The 12,992-nt window shown below is 38.5% G+C and overlaps 1 protein-coding gene across 4 annotated transcripts in view; it reads right to left on the bottom strand.

The window, feature by feature from the left end:
• Nucleotides 1–12,992, bottom strand: part of KDM7A (lysine demethylase 7A) — a 95,668-nt gene that overhangs the window by 19,340 nt on the left and 63,336 nt on the right. For all 4 annotated transcript variants that reach the window (XM_036328557.1, XM_036328560.1, XM_036328558.1 and 1 more), the window contains 3 exons: nt 11,652–11,758; nt 8,112–8,203; nt 6,939–7,028 (listed from right to left, as the gene is read on the bottom strand). In XM_036328557.1, the coding sequence (XP_036184450.1) occupies nt 6,939–7,028; nt 8,112–8,203; nt 11,652–11,758 (289 nt within the window). The remainder of the gene's footprint in view (nt 1–6,938; nt 7,029–8,111; nt 8,204–11,651; nt 11,759–12,992) is intronic.

Here is a 12,992-nt window from a genome sequence, read left to right as displayed (position 1 = left end):
CTTTGTTCACTGCTCTATGCCTAGCCTATCTGGTACAAAGTTGCAATAGGTACTCAGTATTTGTTGGAAGAATGAATTCCAGGGAACCTTCCTTTTTGGTTTACTCCTTCTTTCTTAGAACAGCACATGGGCAGTACATTGTTTGAGAATTGCCTCTTTGACATCTTTATTTTACCATCATATTTGGTTTATGGCTTGGCTGAATACAGACATGTATGCTGGCATTCCCCAACCCCAGGATTTTAAGGACTTTGCTCCACTGTCTTCTAGTTTGCAGTGTTATTGTTGAGAAATTTTATGTTATTCTGATTCCCAATTCTTTGTAAACGACCCATATTATCTTCCCTAATGCTTTTTCAGATGTACTTTATTACATATGCTCTAAATTTGACCATAATGTGCCTTGGCTGATGTCTTTTTCACTCACTGTACTGGCATTTTGGAAGGCTATCAATTTGGGAAGATGTGTCCTTGAATTCTAAAACTTATTTGATTAGTCCTCTGAAAATCTTCTGGTTTTCTCTGTTATCTTTTTCTGGAGCTCCTATTATTTTGATGACGACTGTATAAAATGACCTTCTAATTTTTCTGTCCTATTTCTGTTTCTTTTTAACTTTATGGGAGATTTTCCCAACTTTATCTTCCAGCCATTCTACTAAGTTTTGTTTCTATTAATTTCTAATTTCCAAGAACTCCTTTTCTTTCTTCTTTGAATGCTCCTTTGTTGCACCCTCCTGTCCTTTTTTCATAGAACCAATTTTACTTTTTCTCTCCTAAGGATATCAATTATACTTGGATTTGAGCTGAAGACTTATTTAGTGATTGTCTCCTTTGAATACTTTTCCTTTTTCTGATTTATTTTTGGTCTTTGTCTTTGAAACTCTTATGGGTTCTCCATGTATTTTTAAAAGGAAACATTAAAAAGCTAATGATTTCAACTAATGGTGCTAAGAAAACAAGATAAAGATATGGGGGGAAATGTCTTTTTTTATCTTATGCAATACACAAAAATTCAAGACTGGCCATTTACCTAGATGCAAAAGCTTTTTGGAAAAAAAAAATATAGAAAGTATTTTTAAGACCTTGGGGTGGAAAAATATTTCTTAGGGAGGTCACAAAATAACACTAACTAAAAAACAAAAAGAGCTGATAGACTAAACTTTCAAAATTAAAAGTTTCTGCTCATGAAAAGATACAAGCTGTAGGTAAATGTTAGTTATTTTATATAGATATGAATGACTGCATGGCAAATGACAAAGAATTTGTGTCCAGAACATATAATGAACTCCTACAAATCAATAATAAAACAATAATTTTTAAATGGACAAAAATTTAAACTTCCTAAAAGAATATATACAAAAATGATGTGCACACAAAAAGGTATTCATCTTTAATCTTCAGGAAAATGGAAATTAACACCACACTGAAATAATATTCCATATTCTCTAGAATAGCAAAAATTTAAAAGGCTGAAAACAACAAATATTGGTGAAAATACAAAATAACTACCATGCCTGCACATTACTGGTAAGAATGTAAAATGGTATAACCACTCTGGAAAACTGGCAGATTCTCACAAATTTTAAATTCACTTCCTATGGCTCAACTCTATTCTCAGGTATTTATCCAAGAATATAAAACATATATTTAACCCAAAAGAGATATAAGAATGTTCATAACAGTCTCATTCATAATGGCCAAGTCTGCATATAACCCAAATAGCCATCTACAGAAGAATGGAAGACAAATTTGTGGCATATTAATCAATGGCATACCATACCACTCAGCAATAAAAAAGAACTGACAAACACAACAACATGAATGAATCTCAAAAGCATAATGTGAGTGAAAGAAGCCAGACACCAAAATAGTACAAACTATATGAATGTGTTTATCTGAAATTCAAGTATAGGCAAAACTAATCTATGATGATGATAACAGGTCAGAACAGTGGTGGCCTGTGGTAGTCAAAGATTGACTAGAAGGGGGCAAGCAAGAATGGACTTTCTGGGATGATATAAATGATTTATATCTCATTGGTTATACTGGAGTATTGGTTATACAGGTGTACACATTTGTCAAAACTCAAGTTTTCTTACAATTGTACATTTCACTGTATGTAATAAAAAGCTAATAGGGGAGAGAACCAAGATGGCGGCATAGGTTAACGCCGGAGTTTGCTGCTTTGAACAACTACTTCAAGAGTGAAACCAAAAAACGGAAGGGACAGCACCGCGAACCACAGGAACGCTGGCTGAGTGGAAGTCCTACAACTAGGAGGAAAGAGAAACGCATAGGGACACTCAGAGGAGGCGCAGTGCTGAAGTCAAATTCTGAGGTGCGGAGCGGGCTGGCGGCGGAGGGCGCGGTTGGCGTTTTCAATCGGGAGGGAGTTGCAGAATCTGAGCTCCAGATACAGGCGAGTCTTTAGGGACCCAGACTCAAACGGGAGAAGCGGGACTGTCTGGCTTCGGTCAGAGCGAGTGCAGCTTTCTCTCTGAGCTTTGCAGCGGGTGCTGGGACTCAGAGAGGCAGAGCCCCTGGGGACAGGACTGAGAGCTGCCATAACTGCTCTCTCCGGCCCACCCGGTTGATCCTGTGCGACCCGCCCCGCCCAAGCCCTGCACAGAGGCATTTGCCGGATAGCCTCAGGCAAAGGCTAGATTAGCACCTCCCTAGAGGACAGAAGTTCTCTCACTGCTGACACAGCTGATTCTCATAGCCACTTGGCCTGGAGGTCAAACCCTCCCTGGAATTAGCTACAACAATCAAGATTTAACTACAAGACTGCGAACAAAGACCACTAGGGGGTGCACCAAGGAAGCATAACAAAATGCGGAGACAAAGAAACAGGACAAAATTGTCAATGGAAGATATAGAGTTCAGAACCACACTTTTAAGGTCTCTCAAGAACTGTTTAGAAGCCGCCGATAAACTTAATGAGATCTACAAGAAAACTAATGAGACCCTCGATCTTATATTGGGGAACCAACTAGAAATTAAGCATACACGGACTGAAATAACGAATATTATACAGACTCCCGACAGCAGACCAGAGGAGCGCAAGAATCAAGTCAATGATTTGAAATGCGAGGAAGCAAAAAACACCCAACCGGAAAAGCAAAATGAAAAAAGAATCCAAAAATGCGAGGATAGTGTAAGGAGCCTCTGGGACAGCTTCAAGCGTACCAACATCAGAATTATAGGGGTGCCAGAAGATGAGAGAGAGCAAGATATTGAAAACCTATTTGAAGAAATAATGACAGAAAACTTCCCCCACCTGGTGAAAGAAATGGACTTACAGGTCCAAGAAGCGCGGAGAACCCCAAACAAAAGGAATCCAAAGAGGACCACACCAAGACACATCATAATTAAAATGCCAACAGCAAAAGATAAAGAGAGAATCTTAAAAACAGCAAGAGAAAGAAACTCAGTTACCTACAAGGGAATACCCATACGACTGTCAGCTGATTTCTCAACAGAAACTTTGCAGGCCAGAAGGGAGTGGCAAGAAATATTCAAAGTGATGAATACCAAGAACCTACAACCAAGATTACTTTATCCAGCAAAGCTATCATTCAGAATTGAAGGTCAGATAAAGAGCTTCACAGATAAGGAAAAGCTAAAGGAGTTCATCACCACCAAACCAGGATTATATGAAATGCTGAAAGGTATCCTTTAAGAAGAGGAAGAGGAAGAAAAAGGTAAAGATACAAATTATGAACAACAAATATGCATCTATCAACAAGTGAATCTAAGAATCAAGTGAATAAATAATCTGATGAACAGAATGAACTGTTGATTATAATAGAATCAGGGACATAGAAAGGGAATGGACTGACTATTCCTGGGGGGGAAAGGGGTGTGGGAAATTCGGGAAGAGACTGGACAAAAATTGTGCACCTATGGATGAGGACAGTGGGTGGGGAGTGAGGTCGGAGGGTGGGGCGGGAACTGGGAGGAGGGGAGTTATGGGGGGAAAAAAAAGAGGAACAAATGTAATAATCTGAACAATAAAGATTTAATTAAAAAAAAAAAAAAAGCTAATAGGGAACTCTGTGAGTGGGGCTTTCTCAACTGGTGGGTTTCACCAATGTTCAGTATCAGTGGATATACTTCTTGTCCTGAGAGGTCCAGGCCAGACTGCCAGTCTTTTTTTTTTTTTTTAAATATATTTTATTGATTTTTTACAGAGAGGAAGGGAGAGAGATAAGAGAGTTAGAAACATCGATGGGAGAGAAACATCGATCAGCTGCCTCCTGCACATCTCCCACTGGGGATGTGCCCACAACCCAGGTACATGCCCTTGACCGGAATCGAACCTGAGACCCCTCAGTCCGCAGGCCGACGCTCTATCCACTGAGCCAAACCGGTTTCGGCAGACTGCCAGTCTTTTAGAAGCCAAATGGAAGAAGAAGCATTCACTATGCAGACTATCACTTAATCCTCGTTTTCAGTAAGATACCTATCTCCCTCGCTGGGCTCAGTGTTCCAAAGTCCACAAGCTTGCCTTAGCCCAGTGGTTCTCAACCTTCTGGCCCTTTAAATACAGTTCCTCATGTTGTGACCCAACCATAAAATTATTTTCGTTGCTACTTCATAACTGTAATGTTGCTGTTATGAATCGTAATGTAAATATCTGATATGCAGGATGGTCTTAGGCAACCCCTGTGAAAGGGTTGTTCAACCGCCAAAGGGGTCATGACCCACAGGTTGAGAACCGCTGCCTTAGCCAATTTGGCTCAGTGGATAGAGCGTCGGCCCACGGACTGAAGGGTCCCAGGTTCAATTCTGGTCAAGGGTGCATACCTCGGTTGCAGGTTCAATCCTCAGCCCTGGTCCTTGTACGAGGCAACCAACTGATGCATTTCTCTCACACTGACGTTTCTTTCTCTCTCTCCCCGTCCCTTACACTCTTTCTAAAATCAATGCAAAATCCACAATCTCAAATTCAACTTCTCAAACAATTACACCTTTAGTTTTCTATGTGTGTTAAGGCAGGGATTTGGAGAGCAATTCATTTCTTAAATAGACCTTTAATCAATCCTGTTCAATCCTACCTCCACTCTCATATTGAAGGTCCTTCAAAAAACTTGGGAAGATTTTTTTAAGATTCTGTATAAATAAGACCTGTTCCTGGTCTTCCCCCATTTCCCACAAAGGTTTCAGGTCTCTGGTCTGTTAAATAAGTCACCACTTGTACATTTCTTTCCAGCTTCCAAAATTTCGTTGGAATCTTCATCTCTATTATTCTCTCTGTTCTTAGAGATGTCTTTTTTTATTCTTTTTCTATCATTTTGGTCCCAAGCAGTAATAATGGTAAGCACATATGTTTAATCTTCCAAGTTCAACTGGAATCCTCTTATTTATTAGATTAAAGTGAAACTGCTAGATGAAGGGACATGCCATTTAGAAAGCATAAACTAATCTGTACTCCTATCAATGATAGACAATGGGATTTTATTTTTGCCACCTTGATAAATGATCATATGAAATCGTAAGTTATTTGGCAAAATGTGATTAAATACTTTTTCATATATTGAGATTATTTTTCATACTTTTATTGGAATAGCCATTCTTTTTTCTTCTTTAGTGAAATACCTATATATTTCCTTTGCACATTTTCTACTGGCCATCTTGCTGTCTTCTGTACTCCCTACACTTCAATTAAAAAAAACAAAACACTATGTTTGCTATTTTTGTCCAATTATTCTTTCAGGTATATTTCACCATTTAAAATTTATAATATTAATTGAAGTTGACATATTTCAGAAATTTCGTATCTCTGAAATTTCATTCAAGTATTTTTACTTCCCAAAGTAAAGATTTATAGTTTTTCATATAGACCAACACCGTCCTTACTTTGGGTTGTTGAGATTTATACAGATATATATTTGCATATATATGTGACTTTTGATTAAAAATCTGTATGCAATTACTATCATCTTTAAAATTAAACAAAAAAATTTTCGCCCTAACTGGTGCAACTCAGTGGACAGAGCATCAGCCTGCAGACTGAAGGGTCCTGGATTTGATTCCGGTCCAGGGCACATGCCTGGGTTGTGGCCTCGATCCCCAGTAGGGGCGTGCAGGAGGGAGCGGATCAATGATTCTCTCTCATCACTGATGTTTCTATTTCTCTCTCCCTCTCCCCTTCTCTCTGAAATCAATAAAAATACATTTAAAATTTTTTTCTACTGTATCTGAATATATTGAGAATTACATGAACTATTCTAGTCAAGGATAGCAAATCCTTTTAATATTTCTTAGCTGTACCCCTTTCCATTCCCCAAACACAGACCTAATCTGAGCTGTTAAATTGAGTTAGCCTCCATTCCTCCACTTAATTTCCTTTCAGTTCAAGCTAAACATTAATAGAACCACCTTCTTAAATTAGTTTAATTAAAACCTCCTTTCTTTAATACCTAAAATAGCTCCTAAGTGATTAATTAAAACACCTAATCTCAGATTCTGTGGGCTTTTATCAAAGGGCATTTGCTTAACCAACTTGTTCTAATATTTCCAATCGAGCAGCTCTCCTTGCCCCACCCCACTAATATCTTCCTCTTTCCAACCCAGCTTCACCTAGTTCTACTCACTCACCTTATATTTCCTCTTTTCCTAGTCACTAAACATGTATTCATCTCTGCACAGCTAAAATGAACTGGATTAGAAAGTTTAATTCTGTATTTTTATTTTTGGAGTAACCTGAAATAACTTCCTTATTACCTCATCATGATACAACTCTCTAAATTTCTCTCTAGGACTTTAGAAACCTGGGAACTAGAAACTGTTTCTAAGACTTAGCTCATTGTCTTTTTTTTTTTTTTTTTTTTAAGTGCATAAGAACATTCAGAGGCTTGTAGTGTAGTGGTAGATCTATTGGTTTCTCAAAGCAGATAATAACCAAGAGTTTAGATGACAGTTTGTACTCTTACCTCTATTGCTCGAATTACTTTAGAAAGTTCTTTAATAAGATGTCCAGGTCTAACGTTGTCTGGAATTTCAAAGGCATGTTCGGATACAAGCTGTATTTGGATTAACAAAGACAAAACAACCAAAGTTACTTATACTTTAATATGTAAAAAACTTATTAAGCCAATTTTGGGGTTCTCCAGATTTTATAGACACAGCTAAATACTAATAAGCCAGGACTCAGAGTTCATGTGATTGGTGTGATACCTCCTAAGGTATCTTTATTAAAAGATCTTCTAAGGAGATCTTTATTAACTTATAAAATCCTCTTAGATTGAGATAAAGATAGACTGGTCTCAGTAAATTTTGCTTTATATTGAGTAGTAACCTTGTACTCTAGACCTCAAAAGACTACTATAATTAGTAAAGTAACTAATTAAAACTAACAATTAATTCATAATACATAAGGATTTATAAGGGGCAACACAGGCACTGAAATAATCCTAGTCCACTGGCACAAGAAACGTACAATGGAAGCGTAAGGGAAGGACATACCAACTCCAAAAGGAGATCTGGGACCACCTCTTAGAGAAGGAATTCAAATGCCAACAACTAGAACACATTTTAGTGAAAATGGAAAGCTCCGGCTTGAACTCTGCCTCCCTTTCTTTCATTTTTTCCTAAGTCTAGCAGAGGGATAAGAGCATCAGCTTTGCAATTGCAGGGACCTAGATTTAAATCCTAGCTCTGCCGGGTCTCTTGGGCAAGTTACTTAAATTCCTTGAACCTCAGCTTCCCCACATGTAAATGGGGATTATAACAGCACCCAGACTTCATATAGTTGCTTTGAAGATTAAATTAGTTTATGGATATGAGAACTAAGCACAGTGGTTGGCACACTATGAGAGCTCAGTTACTTATTATTAGTCTACATTTACATGTTCATTTCTTAGTCAGTACCCTAAGTATACTTGAATTACTTTCCTTTCCAGCTTTAAGAAATACTGAGGTACTTAATTCTCACAGAAACATAAACCATTTGTATTGCTGTACGTAAAATGAAGGTTGTACTGTATATAAAGCATGGTTTCTAGTCCTTCTACTGTGGCTACTCCTGCCACACAGCTTGAGGACTCCATTCTCCTGAACTTACCATATAAAAAATAACAATTATTTCACCAAAGAAAACGACTTACTTCTTTTTTCATCCACAATTTTAAAGCAGTATGCAGTGCTTTCACGCCCTGTACTAGGTAAGTCTGAGGCTGGAAACCATCTTCTTTCAGTTCTGTGGGATGGAAGAGGCAGGGAAAGGAGTTAAGTGTTTCAAAGATAAATGAATCAACTTTACATTTTGAGTAACCACCAAATATCAAACTGCATAACTTCCAAATTAACAGAAAGGGAAAAGGTTAATAAACAACTGATTGAAAAAGCAAAAAAACAAAAACAAAAACAGAATTACATTAAGTGTCATTGTACTAAATGCTCAAGTTAAAAGAAAGCTCACAAACATAACACTGAGTAAAAAACAGGTCACAAAAAATGTCAGTATTAAGCTATTCATAGATGTCTAGAAATTAAACTATTTTAGTTTATGACATAGGTGATAAAGCAGAAAAAAAGAATTATCACAAAGGTCAGGATAATAGGTTCTCTCTTAAAGGGAAGGAGAGGGTGCAATGAGAAAAATAAGGAGCATGACTAGGGTGCTGGCAAGGCTGTTTCTGCCCACCCTGAGTGACAGGCTTATAACTCTTTAAACTGTACGAGAGTGTATGTGTAGGCAATGTGTGATCCATACACCTCACTATGGGCATGACATAATTCACTATTGCAAATACACACCCACACCCACAAACCCAGACTCTTCTGGGTTTTTAAACCAAATTGATTATCTAAAATTCATACAAAATACATTAGATGTGGTCTACAACTCAGGCAAGTTGAAGCAAAAGTGAAAGATTTCTATTTCTGCCCTGTGGCTAATTTACTTACATAAACCTCAAACTGGTCACTGTTTTATTATTACTGACACTAAATTTAGTTAAGAGTTTCCCAATCCTCCCACATTTAACCTATCATATAAGCCTATAACAGTCTAAGAGCTGGAAATAACAGGCTGCAATGGAAATTTACAAGGTCAGCGATGAAAGGACAATATAAGATGGGGTAACAAGACCACCATTCCTGATTCCAGGACGAGTGCGTAGATGTGGCACTGATATAATGGTCCTTTGGCTCTATCCTCAGTGGGATTGAAGATACACTAGTAATGCCAGGTATCCTGTACTGACCTGGCAGATAAAATGAAAACACTTTAAACCTGACCTGCAAATATCCTTTTATAGTAATCTTTTTTTTTTTTTACTTTAATGTACAGGATTATGTTTTCTAATCAGATCTCAATAGTTCTTAACTCTCAATGGACTAAAATAAAGGCTAACCCATTCTCAGACTAAACAATCTTCTGCTTATGACTCCAAGAACAGCAAGATTTTGTCTTTCAGATAAATTCTTAATTTGATTGGTAAACCCCTCTTAGACATTAGGGGGAAAGCATCACCTAAGGGCGTGTGTGTGTGCATGTGCATGTGTGTGCTGTTGAGAAAAGAAACAATGATAAAAGTACTCTGAAATTTCCTGAGTTTTGAATTGCCAATCTCTAATCTGGAGGGTTCAGTTATTGGGTTTTATTTCCAGAAAACAAGAACATCTGTAAGTGTTTATGTATATATATCTAGGGTTCTACTTGGATAGGAGACTATGAACTTTAATGTCTAGAATTTTACTAGAAACTATAGATGACAACTGTACGGTCCACTGTGACATTCCTGCAGCCACCAAAAACACCTGAAAACACTGGACAAGGCGGAGACTCAGGATAAGGAGTTGTTTGTGGAGCAGAGACTGATCTGGTGCAGAGAGCACCTGTTCTTCCTCATCCGTGGGCTCCTACCTCCATCACAGACATTTGCACCACTGACATCTCCCTGTATGCTGTGCTGCAGGTGTGGGATGGGGTTATTATTCTTTCCTCCTAAAGACAGTGAGACCTTTCATTGAGCAAAGAAACCATAAATAAGGTTTATCATTTGTCCAGCTGGTGTGCTCAGTGGTTGAGCATCGACCTATGAACCATGAGGTCATGGTTTGATTCTCAGTCAGGGCACATACCCAGGTTGCAGGCTCGATCCCCAGTGTGGGGAGTGCAGGAGGCAGCCAGTCAATGATTCTCTCTTATCATTAATGTTTCTATCTCCCTCACCCTTCCTCTCTGCAATCAATAATTTTTTTTATTTTATCATTTAATTCTGTGCATGCTATCCTGGGAAGCAAGTTCTGGTTGTTTCTTTTCATTTCACCTTTTATTCTCATGTAACTTTTACATGGAAAAAGAAATATGTGTAGAATAGACTTTACTGTTTAATCTGCTTATATCTGTTTCTTCTGGAAGTTAATTATAATAGTAGCACTATTTGCAAATGGACTGGACAAGTTAGACAACACAAAAACAGATGAACTGCATTCTCAAGGGCACAACTGAATGAAAAGCAAAAAAACACAAAAAAAAGAATAAAAGGAAATGTGATATGCAATTTCCAATTTGACTGCTTAAAGATTTTTAAACCAAAAGATAAAACACCAAATCTGAAATTCCACATAAAAAAGATAGCTTTCAAGTTTAAAGGGATAACTAACAACCTCTCCTTTCCCCCAACAAAACCCCAAACATTTTTCTTCCACTAGACTCAGCCTGACATCCAGTTGGTTTGTATTAACAGGTGCCTTATACTGGCCAGCATAGTGGGCATAAAATGGTAATGGCACAGGCATTACCTCATTCTCTCAAGACATGAAAATTATGCCCTGGAGTTTTAAAAGCAAATATTTGGGAACACATCTATATATATATATATATATATGTAGAGTGTGTGTGTGTGTGTGTGTGTGTGTGTGTGTGTATATATATATATATATATATATATATATATATATATATATGCCTAGGCAACCGTTCAACCGATAGCTATGATGCACAATGACCACCAGGGAAAGACACTCAACACACAGGCATGGAAACATGGAACAGACTGAGGAATCTCAGAGGAAAGGAGGGAAGGGGGATGGCAGGAAGAGATTAACCAAAGATCTAATATGCATACTAGAGGTCCGGTGCACGTATTCATGCACTGGTGGGGTCCCTCAGCCTGGCCTTCAGGGATTGGGCCAAAACCAGCAGTCTGACATCCCCCGAGGGGTCCCGGATTGTGAGAGGGTGCAGGCCAGGTCAAGGGCCCCACCAGTGCATAAATCCATGCACTGGGCCTCTAGTATTACATAATAGTCTTGGCTTAAACTGCATTCTTGCAGGCGAGACACTTTTACATGCCTGACAGTGTGTACAGGCCACTAGAGTCCCAGGTGAAATGAATATTTTCAACATTACCTGTTCTGATGCAGCTCTTCATACATCTGCTTTTTAAGATTGCAGCGGTTGCCAAATGGTGTTCTGTGGACCACTAGTGGTCCGTGAGGTCCGAAAGGTTGGCGACCGCTGGACTAGAGACTCTACTTTGTTAAAAAGGTTCTTGGTCAAGGGAAATCATGCATTTAAAAAAATAACATAGCAACAGCAACACTATACTAAAAAAGGGTCGCTGTCACTGGCTTTTAGTGAATTTACAAACAGCATGTATTATATCACACCGCAAGATGGACAGATTATTAATTACCTTTCAGGGTTTCCAGCAAGTTTTTGGCTACAAACCAACATATGGCTTCAAAGAAAGGGAATTTGAAGAGATCTGGTGTTTTTAGCCTTTTTTCCATCTCATAACACCTGAATAAACACAATTTAAGAAATTTAATATTTATATTAGCATTTCAAAGTTAAATGAAGGCAACCAACTTAAGGAAAATAAAATAAGCAGGTTCTGACATTACATAATACAACAAGTACTGTATATTACATAATACAACATTTGGATAAGCCTGAATTATGGCCTTATCCAGGTCAGACCTTAACAAATTTGACAGTATACTGAAGAATTACATTGGTCTTCAAAAAGATCAGACCTTGGGATTCTTATCCTAATCTTAACAGAAGGAATTTCACAAGGGTTCCACTATAATAAATAAGACAATATGTTTATAAGTCAACTCCATGTATTGAACAACCCACTCAGGTTTTCTTTAGTTTCTACCAAGCACTCAAGCTCAAGACCACACTTGGTGCTGGTCAAGGGGAGGAGATAGGAACCACAGCTTGCCACAGTGTTCATCTTCTGTGGGAGTCCTTGCAGCCATCCATACAGCCAGGAGCGACCTTTCCTCTGGGGACAGCTCAGGTATACAGAAACAAGATTCACAGCTGGCAGTGTGGGAGCTGTCCTGACTTAAAGCTTCATGCCTGGTAAGGGCCAGTACTTCATGTAATAACTCCACAGACACATAACATCCAGGGTCCCCACGGGCAAGTCAAGCTACAAGATCACCATACTTAGGAAAGCCCAAACACATGGTTCCTACTAGGTTCTCCCAGTCCTGATGTGGTTTATCAATCAGGAGTCATTTCACTGTAAGCAGTGCTGCCTAGTAACATTCTCCTCTCATCAGGCTACCAGGGGCACAGAGTTAGCTAAAGGTCAACTTTTCACACAGAAAGGGAAAGAGCTGTTAATCCTTTCCCCATGTAACATTACAGGTGTTCTGACAGCCATCTGAACCTAGGGTTGCTTTTCCCAGCACCATAGTTACACCTGAGATTGACTGGATTTAGTTCATCTCCCTCATTGTAAAAACAGCCAAGGAGAACCCGTACATTTTTATACAATTTTGAAAGTTGGGGAGATATTTAGTCTCAAATTGAATAAATATTTTTTTAATTTTAGATTTAAAATGCATCAAGCTATCCTCCTGACAAAATTTTTTAAGACAATACTTTTGTTAAAAGTTCCTATTCTTGCCCTAGCCGATTTGGCTCAGCAGACAGGGTGTCGGATTGCTGACTGAAGGGTCCCAGGTTCGATTCCGATTAAAGCAGCGGTTCTCAACCTGTGGGTTGCGACCCCTGT

Source organism: Myotis myotis, unplaced genomic scaffold (genome assembly GCF_014108235.1).
Source record: "Myotis myotis isolate mMyoMyo1 unplaced genomic scaffold, mMyoMyo1.p scaffold_m19_p_11, whole genome shotgun sequence".
Classification (NCBI taxonomy): domain Eukaryota; kingdom Metazoa; phylum Chordata; class Mammalia; order Chiroptera; family Vespertilionidae; genus Myotis; species Myotis myotis.
This window is presented reverse-complemented; position numbering and strand designations above follow the sequence as displayed.